Below are 25,873 nucleotides of genomic sequence, written 5' to 3'. Positions count from 1 at the left end.
ATAGCATGCTAGTGTTGTTTAAAACAAACGACATTATGAATAATATATTTACTGAGCTTTGGCTTTAGCTAAGTGTGTGTGTGTATATATATATGTATTTAGTTTAGCCTGTAAATGATCTTGATCTTGTTCTCAAAAATCTTAATGAAACTTGCTAAAGAATTAAACTTGAATTCCTTATCCTGTTACTCAGGGCCCTCCATTGCCTCTTCTCAGTTTGGTAATTGTCTTATCCACCATAGATGCTTTATATTATTTGTTCACCTTTTAAAAAAAATCTTATTATAGTTGCTTTACAATGTTGTGTATATACTATTCTTGATAAAACTGTCTCATGCTTTTGCTATCGAGTACCTTTAGAGACTCCACAAAAGTCTTCCAGACAACTCAATCCCCAGTGTTTGTTCTTTCCAAGTTCCTCAAGCCCACAATTATCTGTTCAAGTCACTAGGTGCAAAGAATCTGAAGTTTTGTACTGACATGGCATGAGACTTGCTGCTGCTACTGCTGCTAAGTTGCTTCAGTCGTGTCCGACTCTGTGCAACCCCATAGACGGCAGCCCACCAGGCTCCCCCGTCCCTGGGATTCTCCAGGCAAGGCATGAGACTTAGAAATCAGGAAATCACACTTTGATGCCTTTTCTCTCCCTCACCTGAGCAAATAATTGGCACCTGTCTTCTTTTATATAATCATAGGTAACACATCATAGGCAAAACAGGCTAGGAGAGAATGGACTTAATGAGGACAAACAACACAAAATTTGGAAGAAGCTGTGGGAAAGAAATATGATGTTTCCATTTTTAAAAGGTAATTTAGTGGATACAAAAGTATCTGAATTTAAAGTTATCATTTTCAATCAAGTAACTAATTTTATTTAGACTAGTCAAAGGCTGAGAGTTTTGTTTTCTCCTACTTTGCTATTTCTATAAAGCATCCTTGGATACAAATCCAGATGGTTTAAAAAGAGCTGCAATGAATACAACTTCTAAAGTGTCCAGCATATTCTGTATTTAAGAAGCTAAACTCTGATGGGACAGAGCACTCTGAACATGTTTAAAAGCTTAATTTATATTAGTAGTTGAAGTTCTGGAAAACTCTTATGTGTTTGCGTATACAACAACAGTATTAATAAATAAGCCAGAAATTTTACAAAGTGTTAAGAGTGCTGAAAGAGAACTTTACTCTTAGATGTCCAAAAAAGAAAAGATGATCCAAATTCAAATTTACTGCTTCGTCACATGGGTTTTGTCAAGAGATAAGTGAAGTCATTCACACGCTTTTTTCTATTCACCCACTCCCACCCTAAACATCTTAATTGAAAAATTTAATTTTAGCATTTCCATGCTAGAATTTCCCATTATAATCCTTCCAGAAATGACAACCAATCATTAGTAATTATAATAGAATTTTTTTTCCTTCAAGTTGTCACCTTCTCCACATTTATTGCATTTTAGTCTGCCGAATTCACCATGTAGAAAATGGGTCTAAAATATGTATAAGCCCATGTCAGGTTTAAAAAAAGATCCTATTAGGATTCAATTTTATTCTGACTGGAGATTAATAAATATTAAAGTTTTATTAACAGTATTTGAAAACTGAGTATTTTTTGCTGCACAGAAACAGGCTCATCATTTATAGGGTTGTCACTAAGTTTCTCAGACATTTAACACAGACAATAGTCTGAAGTAAATAGTCTAACTCCGCACCCCCCCAAAAAATCTTTGATAAATTTTATTCTTCATATTTAGCTAAGGGTCCAAATTCTAGACCATGTGTGTGAAATCACGTGATACCACTGTGCTGAAGATGAAGACTGCAGGTTGGGTGAGAAATCAAAATGCAAGAAAAATCAGGAGTGGCATATGCATTGCTTCTTCTTCTAGGATGTACAAGAGTCTCTTCAATGAGTACTGCCCCAATTGTCTGCATGCTAGGGAAATCTAAATATTTTCTGTTCATCTATGAAATCACTCAGCTGGCAAGGAAAACATGTTATATCACCTATTTCAAAATATATGGGGAGTAAAAGGAAGAAAGTAACAAAAAATATAAACTCATGCTATATTAATTCTAATGTCTATTTATAAAAACATATAGTGGTGCCAAGTGCCATCTAAAGTTCTATGAACTGCAGAAGTCAATGATCATTTTCATTCCCATTTTTAAAGGTCTGTTTGCTTGGTCATCTAAAGATGCTTTTCACATTTCAAAAGATCAGCTATTACTGTCCTCTTTCTACTCCCAAGGAATTAATAAAAATGTATGTTCATTTCTTACCTTCTAAATGTTGCAGTTAAAAACTGAACAAAAAGAAGAAAAAGGGGAAGAAAGAAGGGAAACATTATCTTGGATACCTCTTTGTCATTATAAGAACAAAAACCGTGCAATAGAAACTCATTTTATTCTGATTTTTTAAAACAAGCTCATTAAGAATAATACAGGCTACAGAGCTGTAGCCCCCTTAAAGAAGATGATATTTAGTTTGCAACAAATACCTTCTAATGAAAACATTAATAGCATTTCAAAAATTTACAAAAAAGTTGATAAAATATTCTCCTAAGCAGCCAGAAGCTTTATGTTTGTAAACAAAATAGAAACAACTGCTTTATCCACTGCACATCAACCAGGAGGCAAAGTGATCAAGATCATTTTTTATTTTAAACAATAATAATAAAAGCTAAACTAATTGATACCCCACATATTATAATCCTAAGGAAGGAATATTTTTGAAGGAGGATGCTGAGGGGGATTAAAACAGGATAACATCATCTCCTTTCACAGTCTTTTCATTTATTCATATTGCCTTGATACTTTACAAACTGTTTCCTACAAAATAATCATATTGTTGCTGTACACTCCATGATTCTTTTATTCTCCTTAAGAAATAAGGGCGATCCATTTCCAATCAGCTTACATAAACACACTGGAGATGTCAGACATAACAGGAGGGTGGTTTCTTTTAGTCGGAGGCCTTTTCTCTGTGACAGCAGAGATGAGAACATGGAGGCCTCTCCGTGCACGGTGCCACGGATGGCTGGATGGTTCGTGCACCTCCTATTTCAAAAACACAAACGGAAAGTAGGTCTGGACAAGGGCAAACCGCAACTCGATTTCTGCTGCAACCCTATCACCAGGTCACCTCCGTTTACTCCTTCATTTTACTGATATAGTCAGTGAACTTGGTGATGGCCTCCTCCTGCTGCTCCAGGGCATCTAGGACAATCCCCATGGGTGTCCTCTTCAGACCAATTTCCTCCATTTTATTCTCCAGTTTGTTCTTGAGGTTCCGGAGCCTCAGCGACGCATGGATGAACATCACTACGGGGAAATGAAAGGTGATGGTTAGCACCAAAGCACCCATTCTCCCTCCCCGCTTCACAACTGAAGTAACAACCTTCTCCATTAGCTGCAGTCCAGTCTGCATCTCTAACTGATCCACGTCCCCATGTGGGTCCCTCAACTTTATATAAAGCTGTTTGTCAGCCTGATGGCCCCAAGTCCATCAGGATCCTTGGACTTTACGGTATTCTTTGTGTGTGCAGGACAATGTCGTATTCAGCAGGAAGGACCATAATCTGGCAGCCACGCTCTTCCCTTCACACATTATCATCAATGCCTTTCAGATGCTACTTAAATACCCTGAAATTCAAAGCGAATTGATGTGATTTCAACCTACCTAAAAATGAACTTAATGCTAACCTTTTCCGGAAAAGAACTCATGCTCAGTTCAGGGGTTGTCTGTATTTCATTCCTGCAGGAGGCACGCAAGTAAAGTCCTCTTAGAAGGTGCCTCCTAAGGGGCAGTTTTGCACAGTGTTGGGTATAGATATCTGGAAAAAGCTATTGTACAGTGTTGGATATAGAATGTCTAGATAAAATGCTAAGGGTTTACAGACCTTATGTAACCTGGTATTCACAGAATTTACCTGATCATTAGGAATTACCTGAGTTCGTTTGTAAGAAACAGATTTTCTCTGGCCTATCTCCTGGGCCTCCTGAACTTCTAGAACCTTTACAGGGATGGGTTCAGGAGTCTGTATTTAAGTCAACACCTTGGGTAATCTACACCAGCACTTTTCAAACTTCTGTGTGCATATAGATCACCAGAGAGAAAGCCTGTTAGATAGGCAGATTCCCAGTCTCCAGCACCTGGAGTTGAGATTGTTGAGACCGAGGTAGGGTTCTGGAATGTAACGTTTCAGTAATCACTGTGGATGATTCTGATGTGGGTAATTTTGGGCCCTCATTTTGAGAAGCACTCATGTGCCTTCTCTCTGGAGGCTCCTAATCAAGAGTGACCACTAGAAACATTTGAGGAGCTTTCTAAAAATACAGGTTCTTTGGACAGCCCTGTGGACCAAAGAATCAAGATCTCCAAGGGATGTGGCTGAGAAATGTATATGTTAAAATCATCCTGGATGATTCTCACAATCATCAAAGTTTGGGAATCACTGATCTTGTCTAATTCCCTTCCTTTATGGATGAGTGAACTATAGCCCATATAGGATTATGGTGTTGTTCAGTCACTCAGTAGTGTCTGACTCTTTGTGACCCCATGGACTGCAGCACTACAGGCTTCCCTGTCCTTCACTGTTTCCCAGAGTTTGCTCAAACTCATATCCACTGAGTTGATGATGCCATCCAACTATTTCATTGTCTGTTGCCCCTTTCTCCTCCTGCCCTCAATCTTTCCCAGCATCAGGATCTTTTCCAGTGAGTCAGCTCTTCCCATATAAGACAATTGGTGCAGATCACATGGCCGGTTTCCAGCAGGTCTAGGAATAGAAACCTGGACCCTTGACTCTTAACTTACGATAGGTTTCATTACACTGCTCTGTTTTTTACAAGCTGTATACCGAGGCAGAATCACTGAAACATTGTCTCTAGCACATAAAGAAATCCTGAAGAGTATTTCAAAAATGTCTAAATTTAATGATTCAATTATTTTATCCAATAAGGTGTGGGATTCACATATAAATATTCTGGGGGCTTAATCTAACAAACCCGAAACAAGGAATTGATTTTATTTAATGGAATAGAAGCACATGAAATGCTTTAAAAATTAAAGGGATGTTCCTATCACTGAGTACACTATAATTCTAATTAGACTTCCATTGATGAGACTGGAGTTTTATCTGTTCTCTATTTCAGGCTTCAAGTGCTTGGGAATCTCAGTCAACAGCGGACGCAGACTTTAGAAAATGTCTAGTTCTCATCACCAGGATTGGAGTCCATGGTTATATATATTCTGGGCCAATTTACAATGCTTTTGACACTAATTACAATCTTCTGAGTAAGTAGAGAGTAAACATTCATTTCTGTGTCAGCACGGGATGCCTGGCACTGAACAGTTAAGAACAGATTCTAATATCAGACAAATCTGGATTCCAATGCAGACCATGCCACTACTGTATGACCTGGGATCCGAATTCGTTTTGTTTACTGTTGTGTCCCCAGAAGAGTGGCACAGAGGGGGTGCCCAGTACGTATCTGTGCCATTAATGGGCTATTCAGCCTTGATCTGCTGTTGCAGAAAACTCTTGATAGTTTTGCAGACCTGCCAACGCACCTCAGAAACAGGTTAGGGCATTCTCACTGGATGAATGGATTGACACTGCTTGATGATATAAAGGCTCAGGTTCACTTACACAGCAAAGGAAAAGTGATACCAAATACAAAGACCATGACTCCCCCGAACAGGGAGATGAGGAAGTAGCTGGCTAGCATGACCACCATGACAAACGCTGTGGGGTACTGCTTCTTCATCCGACGGAGGATGTCTTTATTGTGGGCTGCCCACACGAAGCCCGTGAACACCAGAACCACCACAATGCCTCCGAGGATCATGTTGAAGGGGCTCAGGAACCTGGAACATGGAAGAAAGGGCGAGCCCAGGTCAGGAGGAGGGAAATGAGGAAGCGGGGAGCGGAAGAGCAGCAACAAAGCATACTTACCAAGCCTTTTATCTCAGCTGTCTCATTTAATCCTCATATCCTGATGAGGGCGATAGTATTAGATCACTTCTCAAAGGAAGAAACTTGGGAACAGAGGTTAGAACACAGTGGGGGGAAAATTCACAGGGAGGCAGTTGTACTCCTACCAAATAGCCCATCACATTAGAGGCCCAGCATTTCAATAGACGAGAGCCCCTTTGTTGGATGGACTGTCTTTAGCTTTCATACATCCTGGGCTCTAGTATACAATGATTGTATTTTCTGAGCTCCAAGGGCTTATTTAAATCCTCCTAGAATCTGCCATGCTAGATGAATGTGGAGTTCAGGTCACATGGTGGGCTTCATAAGCCAGTCTGCAGTTACACTTGTGTCTGGACTGTACAATAATTTTAAAAACTTTTACTTGAATCACAATGTGTGTGTGTGCGTGTGTGTGTGTTTAAATCCATCAACCCTGGGGTTTCTTGCTTCTCCTGGAAACAAGAAAATCTCACAAAACTAGGCTCAAGTTTCCCACGTCAGCCACTGACTAGAGTGCCTTCTCCTTTACATAGAACAAATGCTCTCCATTTAACCTCAACCCCCACCACTATCTATGGAGTCTTTGACACAGAGGCCCTTTGACACAGTGAGCTGCCATTAATAACTGTTTTTCTAACAGCTGCCTTGCCCTGGTCTCTTACAGAAGCTGCCTGGCCCATAGAGGCATTTGGGTTTATGACTCCTGGTGTTAGAGAGGCCACTCTAATTCTTTAAAAGGCCCAGAGTATCATTAGGAGATGGGTTATCAACTGAGATTTCCAGGCATAAAACCTCCAGTTTCATTGTTACATGAGCCAAAGGTTACACTGCTATTGATAATGGGGGAAAGCCATTTATAAAGAGGACATGGAGACCAAGTACTTCATAAGTGAGAATGACTGGGCACTGTAGCCCCACCCAAGCCCACCCCCAACCCACTGTGTGTATAAAATTCTTAAGACATTTGTGGTCAGGAAGTACGATGATTTACTAACTTTTTACCCTCCTAAGACGCTAATGAGCATGTAGCTTGGGAAAAACAAGGAGGGGTCAGTGTGTTATCATCAGCATCACTGATCTGGAAGACAGGATAATGAAAGGTGATGCCAAGAACTGACTTTTTCTGAAACAGAACAGATGAAGTCATTTCATATTGGAATTTATATTTAGGATAACTAAGATTCCTTTTTAAAAAATCCCTTGAAATTTTTCACTCTGTTTTAGAACAGTCTTTGGGACTCTGTGGGAGAGGGTGAAGGTGGAATGATTGGAGAGAATGGAATTGTAGCATGTATATTATCATAAGTGACCAGTCCAGGTTCGACGCATAAATTTTCCTCTGTTCAAAAAAAAAAAAAAAGAAATTTTTCACTCTGATTCTGCCTCCTGAAACAGAAAACCTACTTTACTATTTAATATTTAAATAGTTTCAAATAGGAGTGAAAGTATTGCATATCTTAAGGGGTGAAAGCAGTGACATAATTAATGTTAAACTCCTTTGAAAAAGTTAATTTCTACTAAAATGCATGGAGCTAAACAGTGGTCAAAGTAGTAGCATGTAGTTTTAAATTAAACTCTATCATAATAAGTTGCTTATTTCATTCAGAACTCTTGCAAATACTTATACCCTTCCAGGCAAAAATCTCTTCAGAATAGATAATGTAAAGAAATTAATAAAAATGCAAAGACTGAATTGTAACAGTATTCACATTAGTGGTGTTTATAATTTATAACTTTTAGAAACAATGTATATGGCCAACAATGTACAAAATGGTGACATATATAATTATTTTCAAAAAATCAAAGTATGCTTTATCATGTGGGAAGGCAATAATATATTGCTTAGGTAAAAGCAACAATTCTCTCTGGTAGGTGGCTTTAGAACCTATGTTATACAACTCAGAAGTAGAAATTTCCACAATCAGTACCTTATTTTATGATCAGAAATAAAGTGAACATACAACACATAAAATGTAAAGATATAAAAGTAACTGCTCCCCAGCTCCGGCCTCCCTGGTGGCTCAGATGGTAAAGAATCTGCTTGCAGTGCAGGAGACCTCAGTTTAATCCCTGGGTTGGGAAGATCCCCTGCAGGAGGGCATGCTACCCACTCCAGTATTCTGGCCTGGAGAATCCCATGGACCGAGGAGCCTGGCAGGGGCTGCAGTCCATGGGGTCACACAGAGTTGGACATGACTTAGTGACTGACCACGCACACAGGCTCTCCAGCCCCACACCTCTGGCTTTGGGCAGGCCAACTACAACAATCTTGCCTTGCTTCATCTCTCCAGTGATGCTGATGCAATTTCAATTCATGAGCACAGCCAAGCTCTGCCTTCTCCCACTCAAACTCTAGTTTCCAGCTCACTGTCCGGATCCTCTTTCAACTAATCCACCCCACCCCACCCCACTCCCGAAGCTTTCCCAGCATCCAGCATATGTGCTTGTCTGTGCGTCCTCCTTCTCCCTCAGCGTCTTCACTAGCTAGGTCTCTTGGCCCTTTTCTCTTTTCTTTTTCATGATTCTATATGGGTTATACCTTCTCTCCAGCTTTGACCCTAGAATTGGTTTGGTAAAGAAAAATGTCCTTCAAGGTCTGGGGAAGGAAAGATCTAGCTCAGGGCCAAAACAAGATCTTCTTTTGCAGGTGATGGGGAGACTGGGTGGAGAGACTTAGAAACTCTCACAGACTAACACATTTCATTTCTAGCACCAAAAACATTATGAGAGAAATTTAAAAGACTCTAGCAGTTTTACTGGGTAATAGGATCAGTTCAGTTCAGTTCAGTCGCTCAGTCGTGTCCGACTCTTTGCGACCCCATGAATCACAGCATGCCAGGCCTCCCTGTCCATCACCAACTCCTGGAGTTCACTCAAACTCATGTCCATCGAGTCGGTGATGCCATCCAGCCATCTCATCCTCTGTCGTCCCCGTCTCCTCCTGCCCCCAATCCCTCCCAGCATCAGAGTCTTTTCCAGTGAGTCAACTCTTTGCATGAGATGGCCAAAGTATTGGAGTTTCAGCTGTAGCATCAGTCCTTCCAATATAGGATCATGGGTAGTATATTACCATTTGCTTATTTCTATTTTCATATTTTTTCAATAGTCATATATTACTTGAAGATAAAACAATTGATATTTAAAAATAAAAGTAATGGGAGAAGTTGCCTGAAAGAGACAAACCCTTTTACACAGACTTGATGTTGACCAAATCAATATTATCTCAAAGAACTAGAGCAGATGTTTCAAGTTTAGGAAACTCCTTTGTATAAGCTCCAAACAGGAGATGGTTGCATGCTGATGATTCTGTGTGTGCGTGTGTGCTAGTCACTTCAGTCATGTCCAACTCTTTGCAACCCTGTGGACCTTAGACCACCATGCTCCTCTGTCCACGAGATTCTCTCCAGGCAAGAATACTGGAATGAGTTGTCAATACCTCCTCCAGGGTATGTTCCTGACCCTGCATTGGTAGGCAGGTTCTTTGCCACTAGCGCCACCTAGGAGGCCCGGGAGATGGTTGGTTGGTGGAAAATGTCAAAGGTCTCCATCTCAGTTCTTCCTAGAATATCTATAAAAATAATAATTCACAAGGCAGAGCATATAATGAAATGCATGCCAAGTTTTTTCTATGTTTCTCAGTACAAGTGAGGTAGACCTCTAGGCTGAATGGCTAAATCAAGCCCAGGACAAAGAACAATGAAAAATCTAGGCCTGACTCAAGCAGGTCCAAATGTGCTTTTCACCTGCTCCTGTTGCTCATGTTCAAGAAGAAAGAACAGAGCAGAGAGTCCTATAGGGCTGGTTTTAGCTTACCCAGTGCCCAAGCTGTGCTCTATAATTAGAAAACAAAGTTACAAGCTGGAAAAAATGAACAAAGTTACTTGGAGCAGAAATGATTTTCTTCTTTATTCTGCTTAAGTGCAATTCCACTCTAAGAAAGGGGAAAATGCACAGCACTCCCACTGCCCTGGCACCTCCCTGTACTTGGAGCAAAATAAAATACACAGATCATCCTCCAGAGATTAAATTCATTTTCCAGTTAGTGCAGGAGTTTTGGAAACCAGTTCTTGTTTGAAATGAGTAAAGCTTTTACTCAACAGTTTGGGTTCTTAGTGACATAAATCACCATAAAGCCCAAGGACCCTTAGGATAAAATGTTCATAAATATGCCACCTAGTTTTCATGTGGACAATTGCCATTGGATCTGATAGGTGCTTATCTTACACGCGAGTAAAGTAATGCTAAAAATTTTCCAAGCCAGGCTTCAACAATACGTGAACCATGAAATTCCAGATGTTCAAGCTGGTTTCAGAAGAGGCAGAGGCACCAGAGATCAAATTGCCAACATCCGCTGGATCATGGAAAAAGCAAGAGAGTTCCAGAAAAACATCTATTTCTGCTTTATTGACTATGCCAAAGCCTTTGACTGTCTGGATCACAATAAACTGTGAAAAATTCTGAAAGAGATTGGAATACCAGACCACCTGACCTGCCTCTTGAGAAACTAAGCAACAGTTAGAACTGGACATGGAACAACAGACTGGTTCCAAACAGGAAAAGGAGAACGTCAAGGCTGTATATTGTCACCCTGCTTATTTAACTGCTATGCAGAGAACATCATGAAAACGCTGGGCTGGAAGAAGCACAAGCTGGATTGTCGGGAGAAATATCAATAACCTCAGATATGCAGATGACACCACCCTTATAGCAGAAAGTGAAGAGGAACTAAAAAGCCTCTTGCTGAAAGTGAAAGAGGAGAGTGAAAAAGTTGGCTTAAAGCTCAACATTCAGAAAACTAAGATCATGGCATCTGGTCCCATCACTTCATGGAAAATAGATGGGGAAACAGTGGAAACAGTGTCAGACTTTATTTTTGGGGGCTCCAAAATCACTGTGGATGCTGATTGCAGCCATGAAATTAAAAGACGCTTACTCCTTGGAAGGAAAGTTATGACCAACCTAGACAGCATATTAAAAAGCAGAGACATTACTTTGCCAACAAAGGTCCGTCTAGTCAAGGCTATGGGTTTTCCAGTAGTCATGTATGGATGTGAGAGTTGGACTGTGAAGAAAGCTGAGCACCGAAAAACTGATGCTTTTGAACTGTGGTGCTGGAGAAGACCCTTGAGAGTCCCTTGGACTGCAAGGAGATCCAACCAGTCCTTCCTAAAGGAGATCAATCCTGGGTGTTCATTGGAAGGACTGATACTAACGCTGAAACTCCAATACTTTGGCCACCTCATGCGAAGAGTTGACTCATTGGAAAAGACTCTGATGCTGGGAGGGATTGGGGGCGGGAGGAGAAGGGGACGACAGAGGATGAGATGGCTGGATGGCATCACCAACTTGATGTACTTGACTTTGGGTGAACTCCGGGAGTTGGTGATGGACAGGGAGGCCTGGCGTGCTGTGATTCATGGGGTCTCAAAGAGTCGGACACAACTGAGCAACTGAAGTGAACTGATTTCATTTTTTGGAGGTCCATGAATGAGAAGGAGGAAGCAAGGCAGGAAGCTAGATGGAAGCAAAGGAGAGAGGGGAAGGGAGAGAGGAGGGAGAGAAGAGAGAGACTGAGGGAGAGATGGAGAGATCGTGATTTTCTGTCTTTGGTGAAAACAGGACTTTCCTTTACAAATCAAAAACATTAAATATGTTTTTCTATTGTGAGTTGAAAATACATACCTACATATATATGTATCCTGGGCTTCCCAGGTGGTACTAGAGGTAAAGAACCTGCCTGCCAATTCAGGAGACATAATAGACCCAGGTTTGATCCTTGGGTCTGGAACATCCCTTGGAGGAGGGCATGGCAACCCATTCCAGTATTCTTGCCTGGAGAATCCAATAGACAGAGGAGCCTGGCGAGTTACAGTCCACAGGGTCACAAAGAGTCAGACATAGCCGAAGCAACTTAACAAGCACACACATGCATATGTATTCTACTCAGTTAGAAGATAAATGACAATATCAATATGACAGATAAATGTCATAGTTAAAAATTCTAGGGGAATCACTAACAGTTGTAAAAAGGCTTAGAATCCCATTATAGAACCCTGTAGCTGACTCTTCAAAGAGGAATAAGTGCAATCCCATTACACGGATGAATAAGCTGAGACCCAGGGCAATGAATAAATATATTTAGAGGAATCCAGGGGTAGGAAAAACAGTGCCAGTTGACACAATCCATAATATGACCCATTCTGTGCTGTTAACCTGCTCCAGGGATTTCCCCCCTCAACCATTTGAGAACCGTTTTCTTCTAGTTTAGGGTAAGCAACTAAAGGTCATTCTAGGAAATCCCTCAACATTCTCATTTGTGTCTAAAGGAAGGTAGTTATGAGCGGGTGTGGATGCAGGTCCTAAACTTACCAGCATGACTGAGCTAGCTATGGCTGTCGTTTCAACAGAAGCTGCTAAAAGAAAAATAACAATCTTGGCCAACTGCAAAATTTTAGAGCTAGCATGGTTCTTGAAAACACATCTCATTTTACACAGAAAGAGTTAGTTGCTCAGTCATGTTTGACCCTTTATAACCCCGTGGACTGTAGCCTCTGTCCATGGAATTTTCTACACAGAATTAAGATAAGAAACAGGGTAAGTTAATAAATTTGTCCCGAGGCTCCCGCCTGCAGTGCTAGTGATAAAAGTTTATTCAGAGATCTTCAGATTGACTCAAGTGCACATTTGCTAATGCCTGCCACGCTGTAATGCCAACTAGAACCAAAGAGGCAGTGAAATATTTTCTGAGCAACAGAAGCAGCTTCGCACTGTGTTCCAATTTTCTAACCCCCAAAAGCTATTTTTGTAGTTTGGTTCCCAAGGAAGCCTGACTCACTAAGAAAGCGGGGGAACCATTTACTCACAGGGCACTTCTCTAAATTGGTGAGATTTTTCTGAGGTTCTGAAACAACCAGAGGAGTCACTGCAAATATGAATCCACCCATCCATTTTCTCGCTTCCTAGTGCTCTTAGGATAAAAGCAGTATCCTTTCCACATTCTACAAGGCCCTGCAGGGTCTGGCCCCTGCCTGCCTCTGCAGCCACGGCCATTGCATACAGTTGTGTGGCTGGCATCTGGGACAAGGGTGCTGAGCTGAGGGTGGGAAACAGGAGCCTGAAATTCAGGCCACACTTCACCTGCCAAACCTGTGATTTGCCTTACGCTGCATCTGCCAGGAGGAACGGACCATTTCAATCATCAGTATGAGGGATGCCTACGGGCTATAGCATTTCTGCCTGTCTGCTTCCTCACACCACCGCCTCCTGATTTTCCACACCATCCACTGGGTTTTCTGTCTATCTCTAGAGCCTACCCTGCCCGTGGCCATCCCAAGCCTGTGCACAAGCCATTCTTTCTGCCCGATTCTCTATCTCCTTCAAATCTCAGCTTCATCAGCTTTTTCCTGGTCTTTCTGACCACATTCTCACACCGTCTGGCTCTTCTTCACCATCCCTAAGGTGATACATAACTGTGTCTGTGCTCAGTGGCTTCAGTCATGTCCCACTCTTTGCGACCCTGTGGACTGGAGCCTGCCAGGCTCCTCTCTCCACAGGATTCTCCAGGCGAGAATACTGGAGTGAGTTGCCATAAATTCAGTGGCAATTTGATAACTTATTTGAACGAGTATCTTATGAATGTCTCTGTCTCCCACTAGAGATTAAGCACTATGAGGGCAGGGACCATGATATTTTCTCCCCAGCACTTGGCATGACACCTGGCACAGAGCAGGAATTTGATAAATATTTGTTGAAAGAAAGGAAAAAAAAAAGGTAAGTAAGAGTCTAGCACATTTTCCTGTTATTTAAAGTAAGCTCAGCAACTTTGTATGGCCATGAAATAAGTGATGTGAGATTTATCTTGAACAAATTGCTCTTATTCCTCACTGTACACTAAACATTACTGTAAAGATAGTCCGTGTCTTTGTACCTTCACAGAGCTGTGATGAAAGGAACAAATGAAAAACTAGAAGTAGGAAAAACTCCTATGTGATATAAGAAAAGATCAGATGAGATCACAGGACCCTTGGGCTTGCTGCAAGGAGGACTCTTTTCCAAGTTCTGTCTCTAATGCTGGCTGGGGGCCAGGAGGAGGGTGGGTAGGACAGAGGGAGATCCATCCTCCTACAGACCTGCCTACGTAGGGCCCCCTTGCTCTCGGATTCCACAGATAACCCCAACCATCTTCTGTGGTTACTTTGGTTTCCCACAGGGCTTTCTTCCTGCAAGAACTATCTCTGATTATAAAGTATAAATGTATGAAACGTACAAATCAGTTTTGAGTAAACGTGATCAGTGTCTCCCGAATTTCTTGATCATAGGCAGTTAACATGGGGCAGAATTCGGTCTTTTTTGTCACAGAATGGTCAGAGTAACCTAACCTTGAGATTTTCCTAATGGACTGAATCAGCCCACAATATTTATTGCATACTCGATATGTACTGAATATCTGTTACACTGTGTGTATTGGTATCATCAAACTAAACACATCCTGATGATCCACTGTCTTGGCAACAGTTGGCATGTTAAAAGTATCCATTGTAAGATATACTTTGGGAACCTCTGTGTTTTCCTCTGTGTTTATCAAGCTCATTGCTTGTTTTATTTGCACTAAATAACAGCTTGGACTTAAGTTAGAAGCTATAAGTCTCACCTCCCACAGCTGTGAAGCTTCATATAGTCACTATACAAGGGGTTAGACTGCAGCAGATCCTTTTAAAAAATATTTATTTACGAAGCTGTACCAGATCTTAGTGGCAGCATGCAAACTCTTAGTTGCAGCATGTGGGATCAAACTTGGGACCCCCACCTTGGGTGCGCAGAACCCTAGCCACTGGATCACCAAGGAAGTCCCAGGAAATCCTTTTTAAACTTTTTTATTATGGCAAATTCTAAAGGTAAAGGGAATGGTGTAATGAATCTTCCTGTATACTGATCACTGCCCTCAACAATTAGGAACTCATGGTTAATCTCATAATAATGCTTTAGAACTCAAGTGGAAAGATATTTGTTTAAAAACTGTTCTTTCTGAATGCTTTTAGTTGAGGTAACTAAATTGTTGTCACATGGCAAGTTCTTACAGCACTGTGGAGAGAAGACACTTGTTTGGACAAATGCTAATGAGTCTGGTGACACATAAACTCCCCTCCTACAAGCAAATCCTTCTCTGTTTATCTTCCACTACTCCGGGAGTTGGTGATGGACAGGGAGGCCTGGCGTGCTGAAATTCATGGGGTCGCAAAGAGTCGGACACGACGGAGCGACTGAACTGAACTGAACTGACTGAACCCTGGAGAAGGAAATGGCAACCCACTCCAGTATTCTTGCCTGGAGAACTTCATGGACAGAGGAGACTGGTGGGCTACGGTCCATGGGGTCGCAAAGAGCAGGACACAAGAGACTAACACATTCACTTTCAACCCCAATTTCTGCATTCCTTTGTATTTCCTGGAGACAAGGAGGATTTCACTGATGGGATACAAGGGGGATTTGTAGAAGCAGAAGCCAAAGCCTCAGTTTTCCACTTGGGATAGGCTTTCTGCCTTCCAAGTGTCTCCATTTTGTGAATGCTCCCTGGGAGAAAAGACCAGGAAATCCTGTCTATTTATATGGGTAAATGCTCCCAGAACTGAAAGACAGCCTACAGGTTTTGCTTAAGATCACAGACACAAAAGTGTTCCCTGAAGCAAGAAGCCAAGCTCACCACAAGAGACAGGATGGAGTTCTAAGTATTCTGAAGCTGAGTCATTCATTTACCCAAAACAAAAATTAAAAAGTCCAATGGCACTGCTCAATTTGGTAGACGTCCAGTTCACCTTTTAGAATTGCATTTCCTGTACAGAGCTCTTTGCCCCTAGTAAGCTGACTGAGAGCTTTTGCCCTCTTAGAAAGATATCAAAAAGAACCCCAGATCCACTTATTTATTTGCACATTTGCCCAGAATCATTGTAAATCCTTACATAGGGAAAGGAGATAGAAACTACTACCCCCCGTCTGGCAGCAGTAGGGGATTTTCTTTTTCAGGTTATATGGGGAGATGTTGAGAAAAACAAGGTTACATACGTAGTGTCAGAGAAGATGATCTAAGGAATTCTTATTTGATGAGGAATTTTCAGATTAAAATTTTACTGAGTGTTGATAGACCTCTTCAAGTTCTACATTCAGAAGAAACACATGCCCTGCCAGGGAAAAACATGTGCCAGCATGCCAAGTGCAGTGTCTCAAGTGCAAATAAAAGTGTGTGGGAGGGCAGGAAGAGATGAGTTCTGGGAGGACTGGGGAAGGCTGGGTGGACTTGTACTCCCACGGGTATCATCAGGGCATCCACAGTATCTGGGATGTGGCAGGTGCTCAGTAAATATCTGTCCAGCTGAGTAGAAGGCATCTGAGCTGCAAGTGAAGATGGTTCCATTTAATAATCCTTTCTCCATCCACATACTCAGTGCCTCTCCCACTTTTTGATCCTACGAGTTTTGCGATTTGGAATCACTAATGTACAGGGGAGATCAGGTTAAGTCAGATCGAAAACGATGCATGTTTATATAAGTGTATGTTTCTGTGCGCTTGCTATACTCGTATAAAAATTGATTATTATGTTTTCAGCATCATCTTGGTGCCTCTCTAGACTCTAAAAGTTTTAAGGGCAGGAACCACAGCTGTCTTACTCTCCACTGTATCTCCTAGCATAATACCTGAGATATTGGTAAGTGATTCACACTCTTCGTGGAATGAATAAAGGAAGCAGCACAAGTGAGAGAAATATTGTAGAGCTTGCTTTGAAGCTGATGAATTTCAGGAACACTTCCATTAAGTTCAGCAGAAACAGACTGCATAATTCTGTCTGCAAAGGTTTTAATACATTCCCCTCCATCCAAGGGCTCTCTGATTCTTCTCTTCCTCTACCAACTAGGAACTTAAAAGGTATGAACAATCTGCCCATTTCTTAAAACCAGATGTTGGTAACTACCTGCCTAGAACATATAATGAGACCACACTCATTTTGCAAAAGATTATAGTTTAGTCTTTTCAGATAGAATTACCAGCCTTCCAGAAACTCCTTACCATCCCAAGCAACTGAAAGCAAAAAGCGGTAACTCTAGCTTCTGCCCAGTGGTAACACCTCCATAGCCCATACAAGGATGAAGTACTTCAGCTAACAAAATATGAGCTTATTCACTCACCAGCTACATTATGTTGCCTTAAAGGAGAAGCACCAATGTATATCATTAAGGATAAAGGTGCCTTTCTGACTGGAGACACGGCAGAGGCATGTACATACTTACAGAATCTGTACGTGGTTAGTACTTCTGAGGCTGCTGCTGCTGCTGCTGCTAAGTCACTCCAGTCGTGTCCGACTCTGTGCGACCCCATAGACGGCAGCCCACCAGGCTCCGCCGTCCCTGGGATTCTCCAGGCAAGAACACTGGAGTGGGTTGCAATTTCCTTCTCCAATGCAGGAAAGTGAAAAGTGACAGTGAAGTCGCTCAGTCGTGTCCGACTCTTAGCGACCCCATGGACTGCAGCCCACCAGGCTCCTCTGTCCATGGGATTTTCCAGGCAAGAGTACTGGAGTGGGGTGCCATTGCCTTCTCTCTTCTTCTGAAGCTACATCAGAAAATATGTGTTCTAATGGCAGGGAATATTTGTGAGAGGGAGATAGGCATGATAATACAAATGTTGTGAGTCAGGTATGCTGTTGAATTTGGTTAATAAGGAGCTTTAGAATATATGCAATGGCTTAATGGACAAAGTATTTCAATTATATTAATAAACCAAGCTTCTGTTAGCAGCTTTGATTCAGATTAGCCTTGTGACCTTTACATCTATGAAAGCTGTGGGGTTTGATGGGATCAGTATTTCTTTTTTTTTTTTAGCTATTTTTCTTTTCTTCTTTTTTTTTTTTTAGTTTTTAAATTTGAGACTATGATAACATGTACAGGAAACTTGGAAAATATGGAACAAAGTTACATATGGTCCTACTATATAAATAGATAAATTAAGATTTTTAATTGAAGTTTTAATATCAAACTCTCAAGAATGAATAGAATGAATATACAGAGAAGTAGAAGGATACACAAGACCTGAAAAGCACCATGAACCAATTCAACATGATTAAGATTTATATAATTTTCACACAATGGTAGGATACAAATTCTCTTCAAGTTCCCTTAGACTGTAAACTAGGAGGCACTGGAACATATCCAGGGACATAAAACAAGGTGCAAAAATTTCATGGCCTAAAGGTACTGAAATCATATACAGTCTGTTCTCTTATCACTGTGGGATTATGTTAGAAATCAATATTAAAAGATGTTTTAAAAATAGTTCACATATTTTCAAGTTCAATGTGACATTTACCAACAGAGATCTTTGACTTAGCCATTGAAAGCCTCAAAGTTAGAAGACTGAAAAAAACACAGAGGGTGACTGCAGAGAAGAAAGCATTTAAATGAGAAAGTAATATCAAAGATACTTTAAAACCTCCAAGTATTTAGAAATTAAATGGCCACTTTTAAATGATGGGTAAGAATTGATCGTTTTGAACTGTGAGACTCTTGAGAGTCCCTTGGATTGCAAGGAGATCAAATCAGTCCATCCTAAAGGAAATCAGTCCTGAATATTCATTGGAAGGACTGATGCTGAAACTGAAGCTCCAATACTTTGGCCATCTGATGTGAAGAGCTGACTCATTTGAAAAGACCCTGATGCTGGGAAAGATTGAAGGCAGTAGGAGAAGGGGACGACAGAGGATGAGATGGTTGGATGGCATCACTGACTCAATGGACGTGAGTTTGAGTGAACTCGGGAGTTGGTGATGGAGAGGGAGGCCTGGCGTGCTGCAGCCCATGGGGTCGCAACAAGTTGGACATGACGGAGCGACTGAACTGAACTGATATCTAACAAGCCATAACAAGGAAAATTAGGACATATTTTTAATATAATAGGGATCAGTACTTCTCAGATTCAACTTAGGAGACATATCAGAATTACTTGGGGCATTGGGAAAAAAACCACAGATGCCTATACCTAGCCAAGAACTATACACCAAGAATCTCCAAAGGTAACATCTGGGCTTATAGGTTGTTTTAGTTATATTTTCTTACTCTTTCCTTTGAACTAGATCAGATCAGTGTTTTTTAAATTGTAATGCACCTAGGACTCATCTAAGAGTGTGTTAAAATACAGATTCTGACCCAATAGGTCTGAGATGGACCCTGAGATTCTGCATTTCTAACAGTCTCCCAGGGTGAAAAAAAATACTGCAGTTCCATGGTCTACAGTTTGGACAGATTTCTCTAGTGAATCTTTTGGCATTCTTTTAAGCACATGGATGCCTGTCTACAACTAGAATGTACCATATACTTGGTACTTAAATTGCACGTGCAATTAGGTTATGCCTTTGCTTTTCACTTTGAAAATAGAGAGAGACATCTATTGCTATAGACAACAGAAGAAGAATATCCAGTGCTGAGATGTCTCATGTGAAGGATGGAGGAGGTTAAGTCATGTCCTTTTCTATCTTAGACATTGTTCCTTTCTTGTTTTAAATGACACAAAGTCATGTTCAACAGAACATGCATTCCTCAGCTTGTTATTCATGCTTCTTTAACTCATTTGATCTCTTCTGGAGTGATGCCTGCATTTCAAAAGGAAACACAACACTTCAAGGAAGCCAAGTTTTCTAAGTAACAGAAGCTGTGATTACTAAAGGGTAATATCAACCTAGACGGGTGGGATGGGGAGGGAGATGGGAGGGAGGTTCAAAAGGGAGGGAATATAGGTCCACCTATGGCTGATTCATGTTGAGGTTTGACAGAAGACGACAAAATTCTGTAAAGCAATTATCCTTCAGTTAAAAAATAAATTTTTATAAAGAAAAATAAAAATGAAAATTTCTACAGTATTCATCTAATACTTCTGCTCAAGAGAATACACAAGTTGGGAGACTTCTAATCATGTCTGTAATCTAGGATTTCATAGAATAATAGCAGTTAACATTTGAGTGTTATCATTTGCTAGGCCCTAGTGTGTTTAATATTAATGAAGTCATTTGATTTCTATTCTATGGCAGAAAAACTCCAGGGCAAGTGGACTTTTGAACAGAAAATGGATAAAAGCAAATGCCATAAGCCTATCAAAAAATAAAAAGACTGAGTCTGTGGAACCAGTAGAGTCTTCTAGGCAAAGCAGAAAAAAAATGATCACATAACAAATATAATAAATTAAGACTAATGATCAAAGCTGTATAAAGCTTCAAATTCATGCCATTCTAATGTTTGAAAAGTCAGGAGCCAGGACCTAATGTCAAAATTCTGTTCTGTCCTTGCAAAATTCTGTTTCTGTAATTTTTTATAAACCAACTTGCTTTCCAGGTGGCTCAGTGGTAAAGAATCTGCCTGCCAATGCAGGAGATATGGGTTTGACCCCTAGGTTATCGGGAAGCTCCCCTGGAGAAGGAAATGGCAACCTACTCCCGTTTTCTTGCCTGGGAAAACCCATGGCCAGAGGAGCCTAGTGGGCTGCAGTCCACGGGGTCACAAAGAGTTGGACATGACTGAGTGACTAAACGACAGCAACAATGATAAAGCAACTTGCATTTAGCAAAGATGCTGCTGAAGAATCATCATCTTTTTCTGGGCAAGAGAGCCGCGGTTCTCAATTGGGGTGATTTGGATCCCAAGGGGACATTTGGCAATGTCTGGAGACAGTTTTGATGATCACAACTGAAGGGGAGGGCACTTTTTCTTTTATTGCAAATTACGTTTTATGAATATAACAAGTACAAACTAATGTATCAATATTCACAAAACAGAGAGCAGAGATGGTGCTAAACATCCTACAATACACAGGATAGTCCCCTACAACAAAGTATTCTACCACCCAAAATGTCAGTAGCACCCAGACAGAGAAACATTACTGAAGGGTATTTCACTGCCTTTGCAAAGGCAATATGAAGTAATGAAGAGTCTGGTTTTTAAACTTTTTAAAATTGAATTTTTACACCATAGTAATCCTGGGTGATGGACAGGGAGGCCTGGCGTGCTGTGATTCATGGGGTCGCAAAGAGTTGGACACGACTGAGTGACTGAACTGAACTGAATCCTCACCAATACATAGTGAGCGCTGTCAGCAACAACAACCCCAGTTAGTCTCACTCCAGGAGCATGTTGCTGTTATGTGCTGGCTGTTGCTGTGTGCTTCGAAATGATTTATTCTGTTAAGTAGGTTAAAAGTTGCTCCCATCCGCATGGTGAAACCTTATGTTCATTTATTTTTTCTTTTCACTCATCAGCTAAGCATCTGCTATATTCTTGGCCTCAGGGATCCAGAGAATAAAAATAATGTTAAGCCCAATAACAAGAACCGCCCCCCCCCCCAAACAAAATGCACAGTCTCTGGCCTCAAGGTGTCAAGAGCACAGAGTGATGACAAGCGAACAGACAACCTAAAACTTGGGGGTAAGTACCAGGCAAAATATAGATACAGGTGTGGGGAGGGAGGGAGAAGGGAGAATGTTTCCTCAAAGAGATGGTGCCAAAACCGAGTCCTATAGGAGAGGTAGGGGTAGGTGAGTAAGTTGGGGACTGGTGTTCAGGTCGATGGAGCTGCTGGGATAAAGATGCTACCTGTGTTTCTCTGTTAGTCTATGATAACACTAACAGAGATAAAAATAATAATAAAACTCCAAAATAAATTTCTTGGAGCAAACAGTAGGGGCCAGACACTGTGTTAAGAAACTTGCCTATATTAACTCAGATAATCCTCACAAAAGCCCTATAACACAGGTACCGTGAATAGTCTCATTTTACAGCTGAGGAAACTGAGGCAAAGGGTGTTTCAAGTGACCTACCAAAGGTCACATGGCTAGTGACTGGTAGTTAGGATTCAAAATTGACTTAACCAGGCGCTAGTGCTTAAATTCTTAACTACTATTGTCTACTATGTGAAGAAATAGAAGATATGGCAATTGCCCCCACCAGGTCTGTTAGCTAAGAGACTCACTCAGACTTAATCTGAAAGCAGAATAGATTCCATATATGAATGGAAGTCATATGCCTGAGAAACCATGCTATTAGGATGAAGACCAAACTTTTCTAATCATGAATTATCAGGCCATGCCTGATCAGGCCCTCACTCACAGATCTGTCTCTATCTTGATCCCTCTTAATCTCCATCTCAGTCTGGGCAGCCCCTTCAGTTGTTTTGGAGCTAGATGATATCCATTTTGTTCACCCCCTCCGTTTCTGCAGTGTTTAAGAGCAGCTTCATTCTTTCCTTACTCACGGCCAGTTTTCAACACAGGAACATTCAGAATTGAGGCTGAAGCCCTCCAACAATGACCTGATGGCCTCTCCCGTCCAGCAGGGGGCGGCACCACTGACGAAGGCCCTTCAAACACAATCCTTTCCCCAGGAAACACCCGGGCTGTATTTTCACACCCACACTCTACCAAGATATGATGAGAAACCATCAGATACAGGTAGAGGGGGCAGGTGAACAGCCTCTAGTACTGTTCTGACCCTCCCATCTACAGACGTCACAAAAGAGAAAATTTCTCTTTAGAATGAGAAACACATTCCGGAGTCAGCTAAGCTCCTGACCCTGAAGATATTTGTTTTTTTCCAGCTTTAAGATACTCTAACCTCATGACTCAGAGGAAGGTGGAATAGTAGTTAAGAGCACAAGCCTGGGATTGTGACTTTGGGCTGGTCATGTAACCTCTCTGAGCCTCAGGTTTAGTAATAATATCTCATCTCATTGGGCTGCATTAGGTAGCAAAGTATCTGGCACATGCTGCTGCTGCTGCTGCTAAGTCACTTCAGTCGTGTCCGACTCTGTGTGACCCCATAGACAGAATCCCACCAGGCTCCCCCGTCCCTGGGATTCTCCAGGCAAGAACACTGGAGTGGGTTGCCATTTCCTTCTCCAATGTGTGAAACTGAAAAGTGAAAGTGAATCGCTCAGTTGTGTCCAACCCTTAGCGACCCCACGGACTGCAGCCTGCCAGGCTCCTCCATCCATGGGATTTTCTAGGCAAGAGTACTGGAGTGGCTTGCCATTGCCTTCTCCGTCTGGCACATGCAGCACTCAATAAATGTTAGCTTTTATTACAGTTAAATTATGAAGAAAGAAATGAGCAATCTGGAAAGAGTTATAGACTGTGTGTTTGTAGATGCATAGGAAATAGTTGAAGATATCACAAAACATTTTACTGGGGTACAAGGGATATCACATACTTGACATACAATCTTCAAAACAACTGATTGCTGCTGCTGCTGCTGCTAAGTCACTTCAGTCGTGTCCGACTCTGTGTGACCCCATAGACAGATGCCCACCAGGCTCCCCTGCCCCTGGGATTCTCCAGGCAAGAACACTGGAGTGGGTTGCCATTTCCTTCTCTAATGTGTGAAACAACTGACTAGCCTGTATCTTTTGTAAGTTTTTTAAGATAAGGGTAATAATAAACAATGAAATAGCTACTTTGTACTTTCACAAATTTGACTGCCAATTAACAGCTCCTGCTTGAAAAGGGAAATGGGAAGGGCCAGCATCCCAAACTGCCTGAGTTAGTGGGCTAAGACTTCACAATGAAGGAGCTATATTTATTCAGCGGCTGCCCCTGGCATTCATAGTGAAAAATGAATGCCATCAGGGTAGCAAGGCTCCTGGAGCTTGTGTCCATCTGGGCAGTATATCTTTTTGAAAAGCAAGTTTTTTGTTTTGTCTTATTTTCTGTACATTTGATTGGTCTGTGTCAAATCTTGCCCAATATCTAAGCCTTTGGGGGGTACCTAAAAAAAAAACAAACACCCTAGCTAGATCATTAGATAAGATGCCTTTACAAGGGAAAAGAAAAAGAAGGCAAAACAAGAGATGCAATCCTATTTACCTATGTTTTTTTTTAAGACTTTTTTTTATTGCTCTGGGAAATACGCATTAAGCATGAAGCTAGGGGAAGGTTTAGAAGGCAGCTGACCCAGGTCTGTCCCACTCCAACTAATTTTAACTTGGCAGAATCTGTTCAGAGCCCAGTGCCCTCCACACACCAAGCCATTCTGAGTTCCTTAAGCAACACATCATGAGGATCTGAGTAATTGTCTACAGAACCCCACAAATGATAATCCTTTTCTGCAAAGGGGGCAAACAGCCTGAACCACAACCAGAAATTATGAACTCCTTTTCTCTCCCCTGAGCTGGGTATCGGGTCCTACAGCTTCTCAACAACTGTCACGTGCTCTTTGGCCAGGATTCATGTGTGATTGATCACGGTGTGCCTGAGCTTGGTACAGAGAAGTGACTTAAAAAATAAGCCAAAGAACAGTAAACCAACTTCAGAAACCACCCTATTCACCCTTCCCCACACGTTCCAAGTTTAGATTTTTCGTTTCTCCCAGGCCAGCTTTCTTTTCCCCTGTGTTCAATTTCAAACAGAAATATCAGCCACTTCTTTAATGACAAGTGGATTCCTTTATAAAGTCTGAGGGTGGCTTTTTCTTTAAAGATGCATAGGATCAGCAAGATGTAGAATAGCACCACCCCATCTTGCAAAAATGAGTGAAGCATTTCTTAAAGAATGACCTACAAGAGAAAGTGGTTTCTAGAAGAGCAGGTGTTGGGTGAAATCGTATATAACACAGGACACTTAATTTTAAGACCGGGTGCGAAGATAAAATGACCATCCCTGGCAAGTCCTGGAAGAAAAAAAGAGCAAAAGGGACACCGTTTCTACATGGCAGACTTCGCCCCATGCTGGGAGATGCGCCACCAGGCTACACCCACCCTTTTGCTCCCAAGCTCGGCTTTCTCCTACAATGTGGCAGGCGCTAGGCCGAGAAACCCATAAAGAGCATCACTTCTCTGATGTCCTTTTTACACTAACACCCCAAAAGGCAAGTTCGGATCCACACCCTGGGGCCCCAACCTTCCAGGACGGCGTCCGTCCGAGCCAGCTGCAGGATAAGGTTACACTACTTTCCTCTTTTCTTCTTATTTTTAAGAGACTGGGGCGCGACAAATATCAACCACAGCAAAAGCGTAATCGGGGCGGAGGAAGAAAAAAAAAGTCATTTTTTTCTTGCTAGAGATTGGCAATATTTCCGCACCCCCTAGGACTGCTTTCACGCTTCAGCCCGAGGCGCGGAAAAGAAAAAGGACCCCAGACTGCTGCGGCCTCGCCCTGCGAACAGGTTTCCACGGGTTTGGCCGCTTGCAGGGATCAGGCCAGGAGACCGGCGCGGCGAGCGTTTCCGCATCCCGGGATCTGGCACCCAGAGCCCCCTCCGTGCTGACCCCGATCAGCGCCCGGGAGGGGAACCCCACTTACCCGACAACGGAAATCATCATGGCAGCCACCACCAGGTAGTTGGTCTGGTAATAGAGCAGGTTGCTCACCACACGGTTGTTCCATTTGGAAATGTCCCTGAAGTCTGGCCGGGCAAAGCGGTCAGAGCCTGGGAAGAAATCGTCCCAGGCGCGGAGAGGAGCGATGTTCACGTCCATGTCTCGCGTCCCACCTTCTTGTTCTTTTCTTCTGGAATCTGACTGCGGCGGCGCGGCAACCGATCAGCTGAGCTGGGTTGAAGTTGACAAGAAGCTCTGCCTCGGTCGGCTCTGCGGTTGGCGGGCAGTGGACTAAAGGAAATTGGGAGCGGACGGGCGTTTCTTCTCTTCTTTACGTCTTGATTGGTTCTAAGCTGTTGGTTACCGGAAAACAGAGGCCCCCGAAGCAGAGCAAAGTAGAGATGAACTGACGTAAAGAAACCAGCGGAAATCCTCTGGGTGAAGTGAGGTGGCAGAGCCGTCCCTGGCGGTCCGAATACAAAGAACTGTCTTTAAAATACCCCTTTTGAATGTCTAACTTAGGAATGTCGTCTGGACTTTAGGGAAAATTTTTGCAGCTG

General features: G+C 42.0%; 1 protein-coding gene across 1 annotated transcript; it reads right to left on the bottom strand.

Annotated features, from left to right (window-relative positions):
• Positions 1–1,291: 1,291 nt before the first annotated feature.
• On the bottom strand, positions 1,292–25,873 carry ARL6IP5 (ARF like GTPase 6 interacting protein 5). Its single transcript, XM_055414305.2, has 3 exons — positions 25,297–25,873; positions 5,649–5,866; positions 1,292–3,318 (listed from the first exon to the last, which is right to left on the bottom strand). Exons 1-3 carry the CDS (start codon positions 25,470–25,472, stop codon positions 3,146–3,148), a joined length of 567 nt encoding a protein of 188 aa, XP_055270280.1. The 5' UTR covers positions 25,473–25,873; the 3' UTR covers positions 1,292–3,145.

This window comes from Moschus berezovskii, chromosome 24, assembly GCF_049115385.1.
Source record: "Moschus berezovskii isolate FMDL1 chromosome 24, NW_MosBer_1.0, whole genome shotgun sequence".
Taxonomy (NCBI): domain Eukaryota; kingdom Metazoa; phylum Chordata; class Mammalia; order Artiodactyla; family Moschidae; genus Moschus; species Moschus berezovskii.
The sequence above is the reverse complement of the archived record's forward strand: the minus strand, read 5'-3'. Positions and strand labels throughout refer to the sequence as shown.

Excerpts from the sequence above, each read along its gene's own strand:
- ARL6IP5 (XM_055414305.2), bottom strand. The coding sequence starts at position 25,472 with ATGGACGTGAACATCGCTCCTCTCCGCGCCTGGGACGATTTCTTCCCA. Across the intron at positions 5,867-25,296 it reads ATGATGATTTCCGTTGTCGG|GTTCCTGAGCCCCTTCAACA; the intron begins GTAAGTGGGGTT and ends TCCATGTTCCAG. Across the intron at positions 3,319-5,648 it reads TATCACTTTTCCTTTGCTGT|TGATGTTCATCCATGCGTCG; the intron begins GTAAGTGAACCT and ends ATTTCCCCGTAG.